Source organism: Xenopus tropicalis, chromosome 7, assembly GCF_000004195.4.
Source record: "Xenopus tropicalis strain Nigerian chromosome 7, UCB_Xtro_10.0, whole genome shotgun sequence".
NCBI classification, from domain to species: Eukaryota; Metazoa; Chordata; class Amphibia; order Anura; family Pipidae; genus Xenopus; species Xenopus tropicalis.
This window is the reverse complement of record NC_030683.2, coordinates 8,496,583-8,519,125: the sequence shown is the minus strand read 5'-3', so window position 1 is coordinate 8,519,125 and position 22,543 is coordinate 8,496,583. Positions and strand designations below refer to the sequence as shown.

Genomic DNA, 22,543 nt, shown 5'->3' with positions numbered 1-22,543 from the left:
GATGGACATATAAGCCTTATTATGGCTGCAAGCATGTTTGAACTACAATGGGTTACACATTCTAGGGCTATTCATTAAGGGTTCTTTGCAGTTCCGCATAGTTGCACTCAGCAACATTGCTCCTTCTGATGAATGCGCTAATAGTAGCGGTTGACGCGGGGAAACCGCAGAGCTACTGCCACCCTGAATGCGATGGTAATTTTATGATGCCCACAGTAGGTTGCATCAAAAGCCCCAGGCTTGCACCATGACAATCACCCACTAATGCTTTTTTTTTTCTACCACCACACACTCTAGAAAGAGAGATCTTTTCCCGAAAAGAGACAATAGGCACAGGAACGTTCTGCTACAGCAAATTAGAGGCCTCAATTGTGCGTCTGTTGGCATTGTACAAGAGTACAGGGTCAGACTGTGGGGGTGATGGGCCCAGCGGGGCTCCCGCCCCAGGGGCCCTGCAGGTGCCCACACCGCACCGCCCCCCCCGTAGGGGCCCCCTAACCCCCCTTGCAGAGCTCCCCACGCATAAATTTTAACGCATCAGGGGAGGAGCTGTCGGGTAGCGGGATCGCAGGTAAGGGACGGGTCTGGGCTGCCGGGGCCCACCAGGATTTTTCCCAGTGTCCCGGCTGCCCAGTCCGACCCTGGTTATGACCACCTACTGTAAAACATTATTGTCCCAGTCAGGACATTTTGAAAAGACCCAGTAAATAATTCAGTACCTTGACACATTCCTTCAAATAGTTGGAGACAAATGCGTTCATCATTAGGATCTCCTCTCTGGTTAGGGAATAAGGTAAAGAGAGTTCCACAAAGAAGGGCAGGAATGAAGTGAAGTTGGCCGAGTATTTGGTCATCCCAAAGCCTTCATTCTCAGACACACAGAACATGGAGCCTTGCCACTTGGTGATGGTGTCTGGCACTGTTCCAGTTATTGTACTTTGGCCGTATGAACTAATGGAGAGATGAAGGGATTATCTAAAGCTTCATATTCATCTTTCTAAGTGAAGGAGTAGGTACAGTATGTTTGACTAGATGTATTCAGACACCAGTAGAAAGAGGTGTGTAGAAAAAGGGTGTGATCCAGGGTGTGGAATGCAGTGATATGGTCAGTGGGACACAGAATAGGCATCTTGCAGGACAGCTATGGGGTGATTTTGTTTTTTCAAGTCTCCAGTTTAAAAAAGGAGGTTCTAGTTAACTTTCATCAAAACACAGATGACACCACCAAAGGGTAGGAGAGATGCTCATGAAACTGGGGTGGAGGGGGGTCCAAAATATTGTTCAATTTGGGAGCTTTTCTGGCCTTGTTCTGCCATTGTAAATTTATGACAGACCATGTAGGAGAAGTTAAAAGTTTCCCCATTAATGGCGTGACTAAACATTAAACATTCTCAGTGGGGTCCCTCAGGGTTCTGTACTGGGTCCACTTTTGTTTAACTTGTTCATAAATGACTTAGGGGAGGGTATTATGAGTAATGTATCAGTGTTTGCAGATGACACAAAACTCTGCAGACCAGTCAATTCTATCCAGGATGTGACATCCCTGCAGCAGGATCTTGACCAACTGGCAATCTGGGCAGCTAAGTGGCAGATGAGATTTAATGTGGATAAATGTAAGGTCATGCACCTGGGATGTAAAAATATGCCCCCACTTATACCCTTAATGGGACTGCACTAGGCAAATCCATAATGGAGAAGGACCTTGGAGTCCTTGTAGATAATAAACTTGGCTGTAGCAAGCAATGCCAGGCAGCAGCTGCAAGGACAAACAAGGTTTTGAGCTGTATTAAAAGGGGTATAGATTCACGGGAGGAGGGGTTATTCTTCCCCTTTACAGAGCGCTGGTAAGGCCCCATCTAGAATATGCTGTTCAGTTTTGGTCTCCAGTGCTCTAATGTTTTATTTACCAGTAGGTCCTTCCAACGGACACGAGGGCACCCACTCCGTTTAGAAGAAGGGAGGTTCCATCTAAATATTCCCAAAGGATTTATTACAGTGAGAGCTGTGAAGTTGTGGAATTCCCTCCCCGAATCAGTCGTACTGGCTGATACATTATATAGCTTTAAGAAGGGGCTGGGTGGATTCTTAGCAAGTGAGGGAATACAGGGGTTATGGGAGATAGCTCTCAGTACAAGTGAGGGAATACAGGGGTAGGGGGGATAGCTCTCAGTACAAGTGAGGGAATACAGGGGTAGGGGAGATAGCTCTCAGTACAAGTGAGGGAATACAGGGGTAGGGAGATAGCTCTCAGTACAAGTGAGGGAATACAGGGGTAGGGGAGATAGCTCTCAGTACAAGTGAGGGAATACAGGGGTAGGGGGGATAGCTCTCAGTACAAGTGAGGGAATACAGGGGTAGGGGGATAGCTCTCAGTACAAGTGAGGGAATACAGGGGTAGGGGAGATAGCTCTCAGTACAAGTGAGGGAATACAGGGGTAGGGGAGATAGCTCTCAGTACAAGTGAGGGAATACAGGGGTAGGGGGGATAGCTCTCAGTACAAGTGAGGGAATACAGGGGTAGGGGGGATAGCTCTCAGTACAAGTGAGGGAATACAGGGGTAGGGGAGATAGCTCTCAGTACAAGTGAGGGAATACAGGGGTAGGGGAGATAGCTCTCAGTACAAGTGAGGGAATACAGGGGTAGGGGAGATAGCTCTCAGTACAAGTGAGGGAATACAGGGGTAGGGGGGATAGCTCTCAGTACAAGTGAGGGAATACAGGGGTAGGGGAGATAGCTCTCAGTACAAGTGAGGGAATACAGGGGTAGGGGGGATAGCTCTCAGTACAAGTGAGGGAATACAGGGGTAGGGGAGATAGCTCTCAGTACAAGTGAGGGAATACAGGGGTAGGGGGGATAGCTCTCAGTACAAGTGAGGGAATACAGGGGTAGGGGAGATAGCTCTCAGTACAAGTGAGGGAATACAGGGGTAGGGGGGATAGCTCTCAGTACAAGTGAGGGAATACAGGGGTAGGGGGGATAGCTCTCAGTACAAGTGAGGGAATACAGGGGTAGGGGGGATAGCTCTCAGTACAAGTGAGGGAATACAGGGGTAGGGGAGATAGCTCTCAGTACAAGTTGCCCCAGGGACTGGTCTGATTGCCATCTTGGAGTCAGGAGGGAATTTTTTCCCCTCTGCGGCAAATTAGAGAGGCTTCAGATGGGGTTTTTTGCCTTCCTCTGGATCAACTAGTAGTTAGGCAGGTTATATATAGGCATTATGGTTGAACGTGATGGGCGTATGTCTTTTTTCAACCCAACTTACTATGTTACTATGTAAGATAAACTCACTCAACAGATACCATCTGCCACATAAAGGTCTCCGAGAAGTTTTGCCTCAAGGTATTGACATTGCCTGGATAAGGAAAGAATCAGATGATTTCAGAGCATTTCCAAGAGTTATTCACAGTCAGTCCTTAATTAAATGAAATGAGAATATTACCATTAGAAGCAGATGTTCCAAAGGCTGGTACTGAATCCATCACACTTTTCCTCGGCACTGAAAGCTTTGTCTCCATCCCGCACACTACCGGCTTTCTTATCCTACTGCTTGTCCCCAAAACCAGGCCAACTCTCTAAAGTAAGAGAAAAGCAAAGTTGTATTTCTTACCAGCGCTGGCATTTAGCAAAGCTAACAGTCACATTCTCCACTGTGTTGGGGGTATATCACCATGGTATTTCATAGCAACAATTACATTGAAAAATGCATAGTATGAGCAAACTACCCAGCCTTACTCCTAAAACTGAAAAGGGATCTACTAGCCTTAAGGAAATATAATCTCTCCTGGTTCGGTCGCATCACAGCAGTAAAGATGACACTGTTCGGGGAGTGGCCAGCAACTCCATGTGAGAAGTCGCACTTTGGACGAGCTCCGCTTCCAGGGCCCGAATATCCTGATATAAAAATACCCCAGCGAACCAACACGGACCCTCACCACAAACACTGGGAAGTGCTACCCCAGAGGAACCTGATGGGTCAAAATAAAGCACAAAAAAGAACCTCAGAAACGGCCGCAAGGCTGGAGAAATTTTCCCGCGACAGCAAGAAAGGACAAGATGGCGACCAGAGAGCAGGCCCAGAGTCTGTACCAGAGGCCAGCAAGGAACAAGAGCAGCAATCACCTACATTGCTGGATGTGATCGCGGAAATTAAGTCCACCAAAGAGGTCTGTAGCACGCTAATAAATGCCAAAACTGATGAAATCAAGCTAGACCTATCTATAATCAGACAAGACTTCCAACGACTGCGGGAGCGCACCACAGCCACAGAGCAGCGCCTTAGTGAGCTGGAAGATGCCTGCGCCCCAGTACAACAAACACTGCAGAACCTTGGCAAAGATGTGCAAAGCTGCCTCGCAAAAACCGACGATCTGGAGAATAGGCTAAGGCGGAACAACTTACGCATGGTCGGTTTCCCGGAGAGAGCCGAGGGCACAACACCGGAGGAATTCGTCACAACGTGGCTCCTAAGTAACTTCGACAGGAATAAACTGTCAGGAGCCTTCGCTATAGAACGGGCACATAGAGTACCGGCGAAACCCCCTCCACCAGGCGCACCGCCGAGACCCCTCCTGGCACGCGTACTGAACGCGATCGACAGAGACTCTATACTGCGTATGGCAAGGGAGAAGAGCACCCTGCAATACCAAGCCAGCAAAATCTCCATCTACGCCGACTTTTCCTCTGAGGTGCAAAAGCTTCGAGCCAAGTTCCAGGACGCCAAGCGGAGACTCCGGGCAGAGAACATCCAATACGCCATGTTTTATCCAGCGCGTCTCCGGGTAACAGCCAACGGCACCATCCTGTTCTTCACCTCGCCGCAGGAGCTGAACCACTGGCTCGACTCGAGAAACACCGCACCCTAACAGCCTGCCACCATAGATCCAGATGTTCGTGATCCCGGTCGCCCAGCGTTCACAGCCTCCTGGTGCTACCCTGCTTGGTCTCCAACCCGCCATAACTACACGGCCTGATAGACAACCGCACTATGGACACGTAACTATGCATAATATGAACAATACGTATACACAAAGTCTTTTGAAATGTTTGTATAACTTTGAGTAGTAATGCTGGGGTAAAAATGATCCCAAACCCTGGTTGGGGAGCCCATGGGCGGAACACTCCTAACTCCTCTCTCACGGCCCGTAAAGGCCAGGCTGCATAGCCACCCCCCTCACGACCATACTCGACCGTGTACACTATAAAGTACTAAGCTAAGCCGGCTGCAGGCGACAGCCGAAGGTTTTGGTTACTGTTGGGTAAAGTTCCACCTTGATTCCGAATGGTGGAAAGGGAGGGTCAGGGCAAGTTAAGCGCTGTTGCGCTCTCAAGGGTTTTGGTTGTTAAGCGTTGTAAATGCTCAGGAAATAATAATAACTTGGCACTGGTACAAAGGCAGGGGGCTAAGCCCACAGAAACACTCTTTGGCTTACAGCACCAACAGTTAGCAAATGGCAGTTAACGTTATTTCTTGGAATGTGCGTGGCCTCAATAGCCCCATCAAGCGTAAACTAGTATTAGATCACTTAAAGCGTAACAATGTGCAACATTGCCCTCCTGCAAGAAACCCACCTGGTAGGCAGCAAAACAATGGCGCTAAGGCGCCCCTGGATAGGATGGGCATACCATTCCTCCTACTCAGTATACTCAGCGGGAGTGTCAATTCTTGTACACAAACAAGTACCCTTCAAACTAGAAAACTTAAGCATTGACCAAAAAGGCCAATTTATCTTCCTCCACTGTAAAGTTGGGCAGCACGAGCTAATCATAGCAAATGTGTATATTCCCCCCCCCTACTCAGATAACTGCGTCAAGTTATGGGCGGATTACTCCGCAAAGTATCCCCACGCTCTGAACTTACTAGCAGGGGATTTCAACACAGTCCTAACCCTAGAGGTTGATCGCCTACGAAGAGTAGGCGTGAACACAGTAGAACCTGTTACTAATCTAGGGCACTTAATGGAGGAACTGTCTATGACTGAGGTATGGAGGCACCAACACCCCCATGAGAAACAGTTTTCCTGCTTCTCAGCCTCTCATCTGGTATTATCAAGACTAGACATGATGTTTGCCAATGCAAGTCTTCTCCCCAAAATAACACAAACCAAATACTTGCCTAGGGGTATATCAGATCATGCACCAATGCAGGCGGCCCTATTAATTATAAACCCCCCAGCAGCCACCCGATGGTCTATAAACCCAGTCTGGTTTCACATACTAAGAAATCAAACAGAGCTTGACGAGGAAATTCTCGAGTTTTTCCAAATAAATAATGGAATTGCCGATACCCTTACGGTATGGGAAACTTTTAAAGCATATGTCAGAGGTACCTTGAACTCCCAAATCAAGGCCCACAAAAAAAATACCAGGGCGGCAGTGGTTGAAACTGAGAGTAAAATAGAGCAGATGGAATGCCAGGCCACTCAAAACCCTACAGAAAGCAACCTAAAATTGCTGCAACAGTGGCAGGAGGTATACGCCAAACAGCAATGGGAAATAGCGCAGCACAAGCTCTTCTTTTCCAAAATCAACACATTTGTCCATGGGGAACGGGCGGGTAAGCTGCTGGCATATATGGTAAAGAACCAATCTAGCCCACCAGCGATAACTATGCTAAAAGATAATAATGGCCAAGCCCAGTCCGACCCCGAGATGGTCAAAGATATAATATCCTCATTCTACAAGGACCTATACTCGACCAAGCTCCTAGCCTCCCAAGAAAATATCAAAAACTATTTGGCAGCCTTAAAGCTACCAAAGCTGAACAGTGACTATAAAGATTTCCTAGAACTGCCTATTACAACGGAGGAAATTGCAGAAGCAATAGACTCCTTTCCCCTAGGGAAAGCCCCGGGAGCTGATGGAATCCCGATAGAGCTCTACAAAAGGCACTCCAAATCTCTCTCCCCAATACTCCAAAAAGTATACGCAGAAGCCCTCCGGGTGGGCACTCTCCCCCCTCAATGTATGAAGCGGCAATAGCTCTCCTGGCCAAACCGGGAAAGGACCCCCAACTGAGTGAATCCTATCGCCCAATCTCACTGCTGACGGCAGATGTTAAAATCCTTGCCAAAGCGCTGGCCAGGAGACTGGCAAAGGTGATAAAATATTTGGTAGGGGAAGACCAAACTGGCTTTATCCCCGAGAAAACGACTGCACTAAACCTGAGAAGGTTATTTTTAAATATGTCAATAACGCACACAAACAGTACTACCAGGGCAGTGGCCGCTTTGGACATTGCAAAAGCATTTGATACAGTTGAGTGGCCATTTCTATGGGAGGTTTTGAATGCAAACGGTATCGGCCCAAACTTTGTAGCATATGTTAAGCTCCTATATAACAAGCCTACCGCAGCACTAAGGGTGAACTCCGATCTAACTAAGCCATTTGATCTGTCCAGGGGAACCAGGCAAGGGTGTCCCCTATCTCCCCTATTGTTTGCATTGGCCATCGAGCCGTTTGCGGGTCAGACAACACCATCAGCTGGTTGGGCTTCAGGTGGCAAATAAGCTGGAAAAAATACAGTTGTATGCCGACGACACGCTAGTGTATTTGGGGGATAGGGGCCCCTCACTTGATATTCTTATCTCCCTTACCACCCAGTTCGCCAGGGTCTCTGGTTTATGCGTTAGCCCATCTAAATCAGTTCTGTTTCTGTTGGATCCACTCAGACAGGGGGAAAACTTAGAGAAATGTCCGCTACAAGTGGTCCAGGAATTCACGTATCTGGGCATACGAATAGCAAACCCCTTGTCCATGTACTATGATTTGAATATCCGACCTCTCCTAACGTGGGTCCAAACTAAGGCTGAGGCATGGGCGACACTCCCCCTAGGACCAATGGGACGCATTCAACTGACTAAGATGATAATAACTCCTAAAGTTCAGTATGCGCTATGGCACTCCCCAATTTGGGTAACAAAAAAGTTTTTCAATGCGCTTGATAAAATCCTAAAACAATTCATCTGGGGGAAAAGCCGTAGTAGACTCGCAGTGGAAACCCTGCAACTACCGCAGGGCTCTGGTGGACTAGCCTTTCCCAATATGTCTCTCTACTTCTTCTTATCAGCACAACTGTCACATTGTAGGCAAATGGTGGAACACACTGCCGAAAAGAGTATATACCACCTGTGGAGGGCGGTGACCCCAACACAACCCAACCCCCTTAGGGGGTTACTTGCGAAAGGCCCCGTTGATTAAAGGCACTAAGAATAACTCCCTCCTGGTCTTACACCAGAAAATCTGGCGGACTGCACACCAGATGATGAACAATAGGGTAACGCACCCCCAAACCCCAATCTTTAGTAACCCGGAGTTCCCCTCCCTAAGAACCTCCCAACCCCACCCAGTGTGGCTCGAGCAAGATGTATGTACAGTGGGGAATGTGTGGGGGAGAAAGGGCATGATCCAATTCAGAACTCTCCAAATACAGTATGGAATCCCCAGATCCCAATGGCTAATGTATAATGGTATCGCCACAGCACTAAGGAAGCGAAACAGTACCCAGAGAATAGAAATTGGAATCTCGGATATAGCTATGGCCATAACTGATAGTAAGTGCAAGAGGCTTATATCTAATCTCTACAAGAAACTACTAAAGCTAAAGGTCCAGGCCAACTCTAGTAAATCACTAGCTAAATGGGAAAAGGATATCCCCACGCTGAATGATTCCCAATGGCAACAAGCACTCAAAACCCCAGTTGCAAGTGTCCCTAAACTACAAGTATAGACTACTGCAGCTCTATATCATCCACAGGGCCTATTTGACCAAAAGTAGACTACACAGAATGGATGCTAGCATTTCCCCCATGTGTAATAGATGTGGGCAAGAGGAAGGCACTCTCATCCATACGTTATGGTCTTGTGCAAAACTGAATGCATACTGGGCTGAAGTCCTAGGCAACCCTCACACACTTACTACAATACCCCGTTCCAAGGTCACCTGAAATATGCCTACTAGGTATAACAACCCCACTAAAACTGCATATACCAGATTTACAATTCCTGCAAAAAGTGCTTTTTATAGCTAGGAAGGGAATCACAAGGCTCTGGAAATGCTCCGACCCTCCAAAATACTGCCAATGGTATAGCGCAGTGGGTGACCTGTGCAAGGTTGAGAAAGCAGCAAGTATTAAAAATGGAACCTATAATAAATACTGTGCTACATGGAATAAATAGAAAAACGCGCACATCTTAATGCCTTAAAAGCCTGTGTGAAACAGCCTACTGCTTATGTATCTTAATGTAATGCCTCGTAGTTTATCTGTTGTACTACGCCTATGTGATAGAAGCTGTTAAAATCAAAACAAATGTCCAATGTACCTATGTAATGCTATGTATGTTTCTCAATAAAATTTTACCTGAGCAAAAAAAAAAAAAGATGACACTGTTCCCTAAGATTTTATATCTCTTCCGGGTCCTCCCCATACATTTCCCAGAGAGAACAGCTGAAGCCTACAAAAAGCAATCATGAGCTTCATATGGATGGACAAGAAGCCCAGAATCAGGCTAGCCATTATGAGTAAACCTAAAACCAATAGGAGGCCTAGGAGTACCACACATCTTCAGATACTACTTAGCAGCATGACTGACAGAACAAGTTATAACTCACAGGTTGCCGCATATGCCTTGGCTAGAAATGGAAAACACATTACTGGAACCTCTCTCCTTAGACCTAGTGGTATGGATCCCTGCTAGAGAAAGGATAGGGGTGATACTTCCAACCACTAACCAGTGGTTAGTCTGGTAAGTTAGGGACAAATACAGAGAGAAATACCACCTCTCCTCACAAAAATCCAAGAGGTGCTCCTTTGTCGGTAACACCCGATTCCCTCCAGGCACAGACCTGAAGGCACTCCTCCCCTGGGTACAAGCTAAGGTTTACCTTTGTTCAACTCTGGCCCCCGACCGCGAAGTTCACCCCTTTCAGAATATACAACAGACATTTCAAATCCCTGGGCAGCAATTCTTTAGATACTTACAGATCCGCCACTTCATCACACAAACATACCACCGGGAGAAGGAACCCAACCCAAAGACAACATATTTTGAACACCTGTGCACCAACACAGATCAACACCCACCTCATCTCCTTACTTTACAATAACTTATCAACAGAAACCACCACCCCAATCCAGCCCTACATGACAAAGGGAGAAACAGACCAACAAGATATCGCCCCCTCTCAATGGCAACTAATATGGGACAAGACCAGAACAACATCAATCTGCACCACAGCGACGGAAAAAACATATAAGATGATTTACAGATGGTATTACACTCCCACTAGGCTCTCCAAACTGTCAGGAAACTCCTCTACCCCCCTCTGCTTTGCCGGCTGCGGCGAAAGAGGCACCCTATTCCACATGTGGTGGAATTGCAAGGTGGTTAAGGAATTCTGGGAAATGGTGACAAAAACCCTCTCAACCATCTTCAAATTTAGAATCAACCCTGAGCCACGATCCTACCTCCTGGGCATGCCAATCAGAGCATTAAAGTCCCCAGACAACAACAGACTAGCCACCCACATACTCACAGCAACAAAGACACTCCGAGCAGCTAATTGGAAAATGGCCACCCTACCCACACAACAACCACTCGTAATCAAGGTGAAATAGATCAGAACAATGGAGGCAATAAGGGCACAAGTACAGGGGAAGAGCTATGATCACGAGCGCCTGTGGCTCCCCTGGATGGAGCTCGAAAGAGAGAAATTAGGACCCACATGAACCTCCCTCACAAGGGGCTGGGAGCCAGACCACCTACCCCACCCAAACCAGATCTCATCCAAGCCCTCCACAGATCCATAATACACGCCACCCGAATCCTACTCCGCAAACTACATATACAAGATGCATAGGAGGTGCACCAAAATACACCGAGAAGGGCCAAATGTTTGTTGCTTATTGCTTTATTTCTCTAATATTTCAATACGATTAAGAGAAAACCATGATGTTTACATTTATCAATGAATGTTGCGATATATTGACCATGTAAGTTTGAAAAACCAATAAAATTTATAAAACTCAAGAAGAAAAATGCATAGTATGGAGGTGGCGTTCTCACCCTCAGATTTTGATAGGTGTCCCCTTCTGTGCTACTGCTCACAGGCACATAGTACCTTCCTTTGCAAAACACTACAGTGTTGGGGTCCTCACAGGGAGGCTCTGGCCCCTCTACATTAAATCCTCCATAATTGTAGCCAAAGAGTGATAGATATGGTAAGGAATAATATACCTGAAAGACAGGAAAACAACGGCATTACACCAGAAGTTTATTCATCCAGATTCTGATGCATCAACTCCGGTTTTGCTATAGTAGGTGGGTACTGATCAGATGTAGCTTCCTGGGTGTAGGTAGTTCTTGGCACGGGTGTGTTGCCCAGTTTAAAAGGGATTCACAGAGGATTCTACCCCCTCCAAGATGGTTCATGATTGTCTAAACCTCAGTCTTGTTGACATAATGTAGGACATATAATAAAGCAGGCAGGGAGAGGTTTCTACCAACAGATGGGCATATTAGGCTTGTGTCTTAAAGGGGTTGTTCACCTTTGAGTTAAGTGGGTTTTTTAGTCATTTTACTGTTTGTTCAACAGCTCTCCAGTTTGGAGTTTCAGCAGCTATCTGGTTGCTAGAGTCCAAATTACCTTAGCAACCAGAGAGTGCTTTGAATGAGCAGCCCTATTGGGTTTATTTAATGGTTAAATGATTCCCTTTTCTCTGTAATAATAAAACAGTACCTGTACTTGATCCCAACTAAAGGTCCCCATACACGGGCCGATTCTAGCTGCTGATATCGGTCCCTTAGACCGATTCGGCAGCTAATCGGCCTGTGTATGGGCACTACTGACGGGACTGCCCGACCAATATCTGGCCTGAAATCCACCAGATCTGGATTGGGCAGGTTTAAAAATCTAGTCTAACCGGGGACCGCATCGGCTCGTTGATGCAGTTCCCGGACCGACTTTGCCTATACCCGTCGTTATAATTCGATCATTTGGCCCCAGGGCCAATCGCCCGCCGTAGGTGGGGGATATGTGGAGAAGATCAGCTCGCTTGGCGCCATCACCAAATGAGCGGATCTTAAGGTGTATGGGGAACATTAGATATAATGAATCCTTACTGGAGCCAAAACAATCCTATTGGGTTTATTTAATGATTGAATTATACTTTTTAGTAGACTTAAGATATGGAGATCCAAATTGCAGAAGGACGAGTGATGAGTGAATCTGTCCTGTTTCACCGTAAAAAACTCGGAACGCGGAAATTATGTACCAATTTTTTTTTACGTACAGGGCAAGGCAGTCACCGTCTCCACCGTTTTAAAATGAGTAAGGTTCATAGAACTTACACCAGAAGCAGAGAGAGATTCATATGGGTTGATGAGTAAGAGACTGGAATCAATGACTTTAACTCCACAGAGGGAACCCGGAGCAGCTGACAAATTCAGGCTAATATTTGAGGCCGGAGGCCCTAGATCTTCTGAAAAACTAAGGGAAACCTGGAGAATCAAGAACAATGAACTTAATGTCAGTCAGGCTCTACAAAACTCTTAAATAAAATGCCAGACTTGGAGTTAATTCCCTTAACTACCTCTTGTGAAAAACAAGTCATACACCGCTCTAAATACAAAAGGTAAAATATGGTCAAATCTGGCGCCATTTACAGTTATAACCTGCCCCATCAAATCTTTAAGGCTCACCTGATTGGGAAAGCACTTCTCAATATACAGGCTGACTGTATCCGCTATGAGTTCCAGACTCAGAATGCTATAGGCAATGAGTTGAGCACCAGGAGCCAGATCTGAGCTCACATTCAGCCCAATGATAAAAAGGCCACTTTTAGCTGTAAGGGGTGAAGAACCTCTTGGTCATTCAATGGAAAGGATCCAGGTACAGTCATTTCATATTCATTAGAAAAACTACATAGAGAGGAACCCACAGTTGATGGTGTTGCTCATGATGGATGCTTCAAATGAATTTATATACATGTACAAAATGAGAATATGCACTAAAGTGGCCCTAAAATAATTTTGTTGTTGGGGCCCAGCAACACCACTGGACACAGGGGAATTAGCCAAGTCTTGCCGTTACTGGAGGAGTCTAATGATAAACCACGTATTCAAGTTATCAATAGTAGCCAATCAGCAGGCAGCATTTATTCGTAAGTGGTTTGATAGGCTGTTTACTTCACCCAGTTGGGTCTCATCTACCCAATCAATTTAGTACTTCGCACATAAACCAATAATACTACTCACTTACATTGGGAAAGAGTCACATCTTGCTGCCCATGCTCTACAATCTTTGCCCTTGACATAACCTGGAAGAAAAAGGACAACCCTGACATTTTCAAAATTGGGTATAAAATTGTTATTTATACAGTATACTGTATCATTTCAAGGACATTTTATTGTCATTTATTACCGCAATACCCTGTTGAAGCTGTGATTGGCTTCATATGGGACCCAAGTTGAATCTCTGCCTTGGTACTTATTGCACTAAAATATGGCACCCTAAGTTCTTACTTTGTGTCCCGGTCCCTATGTCTATATATCAGTTTTTTATCCATGACCCTCTTTATTTACTAGAACCGTATTGCTGACCATAGTTCAAATACCTTCCAGGTCTCATTTATGAGCATTATTGCTATATTCCTCTATTCGTAGGATCTCATTTCTCAAACCAAACCATTTACTCAAATCTCTGCCCCTCCCACATGTCCCAGCTCCCCTGCTGTAGCGCTCTTACCAAGTAGTAGAAAGTGGCTGTTGTTGCCTGTTCTCCTACTCCATCTGGACTCAAGGTGTATCTGACGCTGACGTTATGGACTTGCCCACAGCTCAGCTCCTCTGATAAACCCTGAATCTCAAGAAAGCTTCCGGTCTCAGAGTAGAACCGCAGGACAAAGTACTGAGCAGTGGGGTAGTCAGGACCCTCCCAATCTGTGTAGTAGCACTGAGTTGGGTTCTTGTAATTAGCCTGTTGGATCAATAGAAATATCACTCTTATTCAGGCAGTAACTGACCCTTTAAATTACACTGAGACAGGCAGCACTTTTTACTGAAAATCCAGCAAACAATTTTTAGGGTTCATGTAATAACAGCTGCAAAGGCTCTTTCTGATCTTGTAACCCATAGCAACCAATATAAATAAAATAATACTAAATAAATAATACTAAGTGTGACGACACACAGAGCTACTTGCCACAGCTACTAAACTCCATAGACAATACGGAGAATTGCCTCTGCTAAAATACAAGATAAAAAAGCCAAAACCAAACACTAAAAACCCAAACTAAAACCAAACAAAAATGAAACAAAAAATTTACACAATCTGAAAAAAACCCAAAAAAACATGACAACACAACACACAACAAAAAACAATCACGAAAGAGCCACAAACTAAAACGTTAAAACCACATATGTGCTTGTGGGGAAAATACATACATAAGTGTTTAATTACAAAAGCCTGTGATCTGCCAAACAAAAATAGAATCATAAAAACAAAGTTTGGAATTGGTGTTGCCAGAAGGACTCTGAAACCTGTATTGAGAGCCCAGCTGGTAGCCATAAGGCCCATACTCACCACTACAGTAAAGTTCTCCTGTACAAAGCCAGATGTGTCTATAGCATACTCTGCTTTCCCTTCCGCATCAGTCAGCGCCGTGCCTATTGTTTCTCCTCCCAACTCCACCTCTACTTCTTCATTAGCCATGGGATTGCCATATTCATCTGTCAGGATCATCTAAAGCAGAAACTGTTCATTAGCTCTTATCATATAGAACAGTGCTGTCCAACTGGCGGCCCTCTGTGTGGCCCCCCACCTGTCTGGCTGGTTTGATGGCTTACTCTTGTGTAAGCTTTAAATGGTATCAGTACTGTGATTAACTGCCCCCCCTGCATGGTTCTCACCTCATATTCAGGCTGTAATCTCCCTGTATTGTTCACACCTTTTAATCTATGCAATGTCCACCCCCTGCAGTGTTCACACCTCAGGCTCAGGCTGTAATCGCCCACATTGTTCCCCTGTTCACACCTCAGACTGTAGGAGCAGTAGAAACCCACAAATAATCCCTGCACACTACAAAGAACATATACTGAGGTGGTACTGCAATTAAAAAGTTTCTTAATATATAGTTATTGTGCAGACTGTAGGAGCAGTGCCAGCATTGTGTCACTGTAGGCTGCCTGTGTGTGCCATACACACAGGCAGGGTAGGGCAGGCAGAGTATGGTACAGACAGGCAGGGTAGGGCAGGCAGAGTGTGGTACACACAGGCAGCATAGGGCAGGTAGAGTATGGTACACACAGGCCGGGTAGGGCAGGCAGAGTGTGGTACACACAGGCAGCATAGGGCAGGCAGAGTATGGCACACACAGGCAGGATAGGGAAGGCAGAGTATGGCACACACAGGCAGGATAGGGAAGGCAGAGTATGGCACACACAGGCAGGATAGGGAAGGCAGAGTATGGCACACACAGGCAGGATAGGGAAGGCAGAGTATGGCATACACAGGCAGGATAGGGAAGGCAGAGTATAGGTGGGTGCGGTTTCAAAAAGGGGAGTGGTCAAAACTGGCTTCCATTATCGGCCCTCCACCTCGTAGGTTGGAAAAATTCCGGCCCTCGGTACCACAGAAGTTGGACAGCACTGATATAGAACTTCCCACTCATTCTATACAGTGCTTTGTGCCGAACACTTGGATGTACCCAACTTCACATCAGGCCCAGATCCCCTGTACATCTTGGCCCTCCAAACCCATCTGGTTGGCAGTCTTAGGGTTTCTCTGGACTCTACTAAACAGTAAGGGTAGCCATCACCTGGGAATGGGGTGGGGTTAGATTTATAATCAATTCTACAAATGGGTTATCGAACAGATCCCATGAGAAGAAAGATGCAGCAGAATGGGTAGGGTAGGTGCTTGAGAATGCTACATCATTTCATTTACACCCCCATCCAAAGGCTGAATGTTTTTTAAATTGACTAAGAGCAACTGGGTTAGCGCGTGAAAGTGCAAAGACAGCACCTTAGCGAGATAAGGGATCCCACGTTTGTAAAATCCATTCATAGTGTCGGTGTCAAATACAAGAGTTGCAAGTTGGCTGGTGATCATGATGGAGAACTGCTGAGTGACTTGAACCCCTGCCGGAGAGAAAAGGCTTAGATTTAACTATATTGCTTCTTCCTCTTGCAAATCCAAAAACTGTTTGGCCTGAAGTAGAGGAGACATGTGTGGCCGTCACAGCCACAGTGCATTCAAAGGGAGCACCTGGCCAATTACATTGGTGCTTTCAAACAAACAATTGCCACCTTAATTTAAAACCAGACACCTGGAAACCCCCCCCCCCCCATGCTGCAGGCTGTATATTAAGCATATAAGAAACTGTATTTGCTGCAGATAATAAAAGTGGGAATCATTCCAGCATGTGAATAACTAAATTTGCAGGAGGTTTAAACAATTTAAACCTCAGGAAAGCTACTGTGCTCTAACACTTCATAAATGAGTTGAGAAGATGGACTTTCCTACTTAATAAAACCCAAGATGATCCTAATAAGTAAGAGCCCTTCTTGCATTTTACGGTCTCAGCCACAGAATCTTCTGTACCTGTGCCATCTTCTTCCACAGTGAGATCTACTTCTAGGCTCATCTGAAACCCCGACTGACCCAGTTGGAAAGGCAGAAGGTCAATAACACCATAGAAAGCTCCGTCTGGGTCCAGCTGTGAGAAAAGGAAAAAAATATCCGATTTTTGATTGTTACACAAATAGACTGCAGCCTGCCCCGGGACCCTGGGATTGGTAGATCTGCAGCCAAAGAATGATGGCTTTGCTGAGGATGAGTTGTACATCAGCAGATGGACCTTCCATTCCTTACTGACAGTGTAAGCCTTATACCAGTGATCCCCAAGCAGTGGCTCGTGAGGAACAAGTTCCTCACCAACACCCTGGACGTTGCTCCCAGTGGCATAAAGAAAACCAAGGTGTACCACCAAAGAGAACCTCTTGTTGGCTGCCAGTCCACATAGGGGCTACCAAATAGCCAATCACAGCCCATATTTGACACCCCCAGGCACTTTTTATGCTTGTGTTGCTCCCCAACTTTACATTGGAATGAAGCTCACTGGTAAAAAGGTCAGGGAATTCCTGCCTTAAACTATGCCATAAAGGACACTTACGTCTTTAATAACATTAGTGCAGACATCCCTGTTGCCCTTGAAACAGTTTCCTTTCCGGCCGTAATAGAAAGTTGCTTCTCTGCAGCATTTCATTGTGACGAAGCCTGGCACCGGCTGCCCATAGGTGTATCTGAGAGGGGGAGACAAGAATCCCATGCTTGGGTTTGGATACCATTGCACAAAGGGCTAGATCCTATGGCTCTACTGATTTCTATATAAAAGTCTATGCAGTGTAGGGGCAGATTCCCAACACTTGCTTCAATACATGGCTATACTAATGTTAGTGCAATCTGCATAGTATTTACACTAGCCCTCACTTCTGCTGCTTTGAGCCCCTGGAGGGGGTGCATCGATGTGTAAGTCCAGTCGTTACAATATTATATACTTACATCGCTGAGGCATTGAGTATCAGAACGTTATCCAATATAGATATAATGCTAGGAGGATCCGCAGTGACACTGAACCTGGGCAGTACTGAAACACAGGAACCCAACATGAAATACACAGCTACAAGTACTATACTAGATTAGGCAAAGCAGATAGATACCGGAGATCACCAATGCTAAACCGGAGGCTTTGGGGCCTACTTGAACCTCCCCTAACTACTTCTGGCACTTTAGGAAAATGCAGTTTCAACCTTTAAACCCCGGTATATAGTTACAATGAGATTTACAACAGCCACTAATGAATTAGAGAGAGACTTACTAAGAATCACTGGTTTCCAGGTGCAACCACTCATGCTGCCAGTCAGTGCCAGATTTCACCCTGCTCTAATTGGTTCCAGCAAGGGGCTGTGATGTTCAATGCACTAGTGGCACAGCATGGTTGGTTTGTTTTGCGGCAGGAACATGTTAAGCTGAGGGAGCACCTTACGGATTTGAATGTCGGTCCCTGCCTGACCCGACTCACTATACACAGTCATTTATATACCTGGGCCTGACCACTGATGTCTCTGCAGGGGGTGGGGTAGGATATCATTTATAAATCAAAGCAGAATGTGCTTCTGACCATCACCAGAGGGAGAGGCCTGCCATCTGACTACCATAGATGTAGGATTGGTCTGACCATGGAAGGGTCCGGTTTCAAAATAAAATCAAAAGCCTATTCTGTGGCACAGGAATATTTATATAAATTATATAGAGATTACTGTATTCATCTACTGTAAAGCCCTCTCTGACAGGCTGGCCGGAGGCTCGCTCAGCCGTGATGATATAGAATCCTGGGGCTGCATCGCTGATCAAAGAGAATTCCAGTTGCACCACGCCACCCACTGATTCCTGGTTCTGCCACTGGGCTATGCGGCTCCCTAATGGGTCCTGTAAAGGAGACGGGGACAATTAATTATGGTTTGATACAAGGAAAGACAGAGGAACTTGGGAGTCCCTAACCCTCCCCCCCACCCCCAAACATGCCCTGTAGGAGGGTGAAAGTATAGTATAGTGTATATGTATATATTGTAAGTATATATTGTAAGTAAGTAACAGGTTGGCCAACTTAGGGTTCCATTGTATCAGTGCGAGACAGACAGACAAGCTAGAGGGGGCACTGTGAAGTAGAAAGTGACAGTTTCCAGGTGGGAACCCTCTCACTTAGAGCTCCATCCGTTCTTTACTTGGCCCATCACCCAGTGCTACAGAAGGAGAGTAGAGACCGTAATATACACACTACCATCAACCTCCATGTTACAGGGGTAAGTAGGTGGGGTATGAGTGCCCCCCCTTTGTGTCTTAGGGTCACTAATTTTGCCCCTGTGAATATGCACAGCATAGAGTAGGGGTCCTCAACCTTTTATATGCGTGACCTACATTCAAATATAAAAAAGAGTTGGGGAGCAACACATGCTGGGGGTGCCAAATAAGGGCCGCGATTGGCTATTTGGTAGCTCCTATGTGGACTGGCAGTCTACAGGGGGCTCTGTTTGGTAGTACAGCTGGTTTGTTTGCAACCAAACACTTGCCCCCCAAGTCAGGAATTCATAAATGAGCCCCTGCTTTGAGTCCATTGGGAGCAACACCCAAGGGGTTGGGGAGGAACATGTTGCCCCCCGAGTCACTGGTTGGGAGTCACTGGCTAAGTTTGCTAAACCTCACATATTGGTTCCTGCACCAGTAGAGATGGTATATTTAATATTCTGTTACAAAACCATCACTGAAGCCATAGAACAGTTACTTGGCAAATAATATAAGGAATTAATTCCAAGACATGGGACAACATGGAAACTTAATGCAGCAAAGACCATGTTCCCATTGAGCTGCCCATAAGTACATAACTATACCGTGCCAATTTAACCCCCGTCTCAGCATTCCTTATTGTGGGGCCCCGTTACATATAGAGGCAGGAGCCCAATAGCCTGTAGGTGGCAGTATTGCAGGGCATCGGGGTCCATCTGCTCCTTACCTCTAAATATACTGCCGGGTACTGCAAGAGACAAGAACAGCCATTAGTTTCAGTCCCTACTGTAAATGTGCTGCTGCACCGACATATCCCTCGGCCTTTGCACCCCGCTAGGCCCCCCACTCTTCACCTTCCCAGTACAAGATGCAGATCTGTACAGCAGAGAAGTGGTTAATAAGCTAATGGAACGGCGCCGCTGGAATTAAAAATGGGAGTAAAATGTCTATGAGAACTCATGGCAGGAACCCCTAGAAATGCTTCCTGGTGATAACGCAACCAAACTCAAATAAGGGGGACAGAACCCCAAAATGAATTGTTGCCCAACAAATGAAGATGAGATTTAATTCTAAGCAACTTCCCAATACGCAGGCATTCCCCCCTTCCCAATACGCAGGCATTCCCCCCTTCCCCAATACGCAGGCATTCCCCCCTTCCCAATACGCAGGCATTCCCCCCTTCCCAATGCGCAGGCATTCCCCCCCTTCCCAATGCGCAGGCATTTATTTCTAAATGTCATTGCGAGCAGGGTTTGTGCCATTCTGTTCTCTGCACTGCTGCTCTCTGACCTTTCAAACAATATATTCAGTATTCACAGGGCACACAGGAGGTTCATTTGTGTGCATTCTGCCAATAAAAAAATGAGATAGAATATAGCCAGGGAAACTTAGTCTAACAATCCCTTTATTTGGGATAGGAGCAGAGAACCTATAACTAAACGCCATAATAAAATACCTTCCTGTATATGTTATAGCTACTTCTTCAAGAAAGTGACATTTGGCCGGTGGCAGCAGCAGGACGTACCTTGTTGGATACTGGCAGCAGCATGGTATTTAGGGAAATCAGGCGAAATCGGACTAGAAGGGAAGATTGTATAAAAAGATCCAGTCAGTGCACGGATTTCTGGCTATTATACCCAGCATATTCGCCTGTCACATCACAGCAGGAGACAGGATTTACAAGAAGGGAATGGAGCAAGATAGCAGCTCCCAGTAGGTATCAGAATAGCACTCAATAGTAAGAAATCCAAGTCCGGCTTGGGACTCCTCCAGTTACATGGGAGTAGGAGAAACAATAGGTTAGCTGAAAGCAGTTCTAATGTGTAGCGCTGGCTGAAAGCTCAGACTCAGGCACAAGGCACTGAGATGGCGCCTACCACACCAATATTACAGCTACAAATACATTTGTTGGTACAAGAATAAAAGGTTAAATGGCAGAGGGAATTATTTGCTGTGTAACAGTGTCATTTAGGAATTAAAAGTACCCCATAAATATTATGGCAAGTGGTCCATATGGCACCTCTGGCTGCAGTTCCCACCAGTGATGCTTATTATAAAAGCCTTTTGGCACAGACTGCCCAAAACTTTACCCAGAGCTGTCCAATCACAATTCTTCTAGTGTAAGGGTGCTGAATGAAGATTATTCTCCATTTTCCTTTTACTTACCCTTCTGCCCGGGGCTTGTACACCGGTTTGTCTGTTTGGATGAGGAAAATGGTTTCCGTGGGCAATAACCACTGCCTTGCCGATCCTTAACGGCTTCATCCCCTCCAGAGACAGAGAGGGTCACAAAGTCAGGGGCAGTTTTGGTCACTGTTGGACCTCGGGAGAACAAAGGCAGGTGATGAATCAAAACCTACAGAGCAGTTGTGTGGGGGGAAATCACCCCCTGTTGGTATAAAAGGGGACTAGTAGCTGAGGGATCCTATGGGAGAATTGCTTTATCCAATATGGATCATCCTCTAGGAACCATCTCTGGTATCAATTGTGGGTCAAGATTCAGCAAGTGCTAAGCCAGTTACAGCCTATGCAAGGGTTAAACTTGCCCTTTAATATCTGAACTTATCCCTAACCCAGAGGCTTGATGGTTGAGCGCAGTGTGAGGGTGGCAGGATTGCCCCAGGCTGGGGGCTTTTCTGCTTGGGAGCCCCAGGTTACCATAGTGTAGAACATCACCAATTTGCTAGTATTTGATTGGGTCACTTCAGTCCACTGTTCCATTATTTCATTGTTAGGTTTGGACCAAGCCTGGAAACCGGTTGAGGTTCTATGGCACGTAACCCAACCAGGGCATATACATCTCATTGTTTTACCACATGTTCTCCCAAATCCTGAGCAAACATACAGGGGGCTCACTCCTTAGCAGAGCTGGGTACATCTGATGGGATCATGTAGGGCGGCTTTATTGGCTCCCAGCCATTCCCTCTCAGTGTGCCCCTCTGTAAGGCACAGGGATCAGTCTGTACCAGAAATGGCTTTATCATAATCAGATTAACCCCAATAAATTACTCACCATGAACTCATTGCATCTGAAGTAACTCGGGGGCTGTACTTTCTCTGCAAAGATGGTGATGTTAACCCTTTGGTGCTCCAAGGTAACGCTGAGGGCGACAGATTGCTCATAGCCAAGGAGGGTAACGCAGGCCCTCTGGGTCTCTCCACTCTTTAAAAGAGCCGGGATGGTCAAGGCGTATTGTCTGCAAAACGCAAAGTCTGTGTTAATAAACTGCAAAGCGTTACAATTCAATAAATTAACTTTCTCTGTTTGGGAAGTCTAGATCTCATATGAAAAGGTCACTAAAATATAATACATTTCTATAGAACTGCACTTAGTACAGGGGTAGCCCTTGTGGTATCTCTCTGTACAGGCTATGGGCAAACTTAGGGGGCTGTTCCTGCTGAATTGTGCTTAGTACAGGGGAATCCCTATGTGCCATAGTTTTATGGTATCTCTCTGTACAGGCTATGAGCAAACTTAGGGGGCTGTTCCTGCTGAATTGTGCTTAGTACAGAGGAATCCCTATGCTGCCATAGCTTTATGGTATCTCTCTGTACAGGCTATGAGCAAACTTAGGGGGCTGTTCCTGCTGAATTGTGCTTAGTACAGGGGAATCCCTATGTGCCATAGTTTTATGGTATCTCTCTGTACAGGCTATGAGCAAACTTAGGGGGCTGTTCCTGCTGAATTGTGCTTAGTACTGGGC

At 46.0% G+C, this 22,543-nt stretch overlaps 1 protein-coding gene across 1 annotated transcript in view; it reads right to left on the bottom strand.

Annotated features, from left to right (window-relative positions):
• Positions 1-22,543, bottom strand: part of LOC116412135 (ovostatin-like) — a 64,012-nt gene that overhangs the window by 13,943 nt on the left and 27,526 nt on the right. The window contains exons 2-19 of the mRNA XM_031905757.1: positions 21,853-22,036; positions 21,006-21,195; positions 20,365-20,417; positions 19,567-19,587; positions 18,317-18,485; positions 17,559-17,643; positions 17,170-17,299; positions 16,599-16,713; positions 16,020-16,135; positions 14,580-14,738; positions 13,743-13,973; positions 13,257-13,314; positions 12,698-12,840; positions 12,347-12,496; positions 11,063-11,233; positions 3,441-3,573; positions 3,290-3,353; positions 720-951 (exon numbers count right to left, since the gene is read on the bottom strand). Coding sequence (XP_031761617.1) covers positions 720-951; positions 3,290-3,353; positions 3,441-3,573; positions 11,063-11,233; positions 12,347-12,496; positions 12,698-12,840; positions 13,257-13,314; positions 13,743-13,973; positions 14,580-14,738; positions 16,020-16,135; positions 16,599-16,713; positions 17,170-17,299; positions 17,559-17,643; positions 18,317-18,485; positions 19,567-19,587; positions 20,365-20,417; positions 21,006-21,195; positions 21,853-22,036 — 2,404 coding nt within the window. The remainder of the gene's footprint in view (positions 1-719; positions 952-3,289; positions 3,354-3,440; positions 3,574-11,062; positions 11,234-12,346; positions 12,497-12,697; positions 12,841-13,256; positions 13,315-13,742; positions 13,974-14,579; positions 14,739-16,019; positions 16,136-16,598; positions 16,714-17,169; positions 17,300-17,558; positions 17,644-18,316; positions 18,486-19,566; positions 19,588-20,364; positions 20,418-21,005; positions 21,196-21,852; positions 22,037-22,543) is intronic.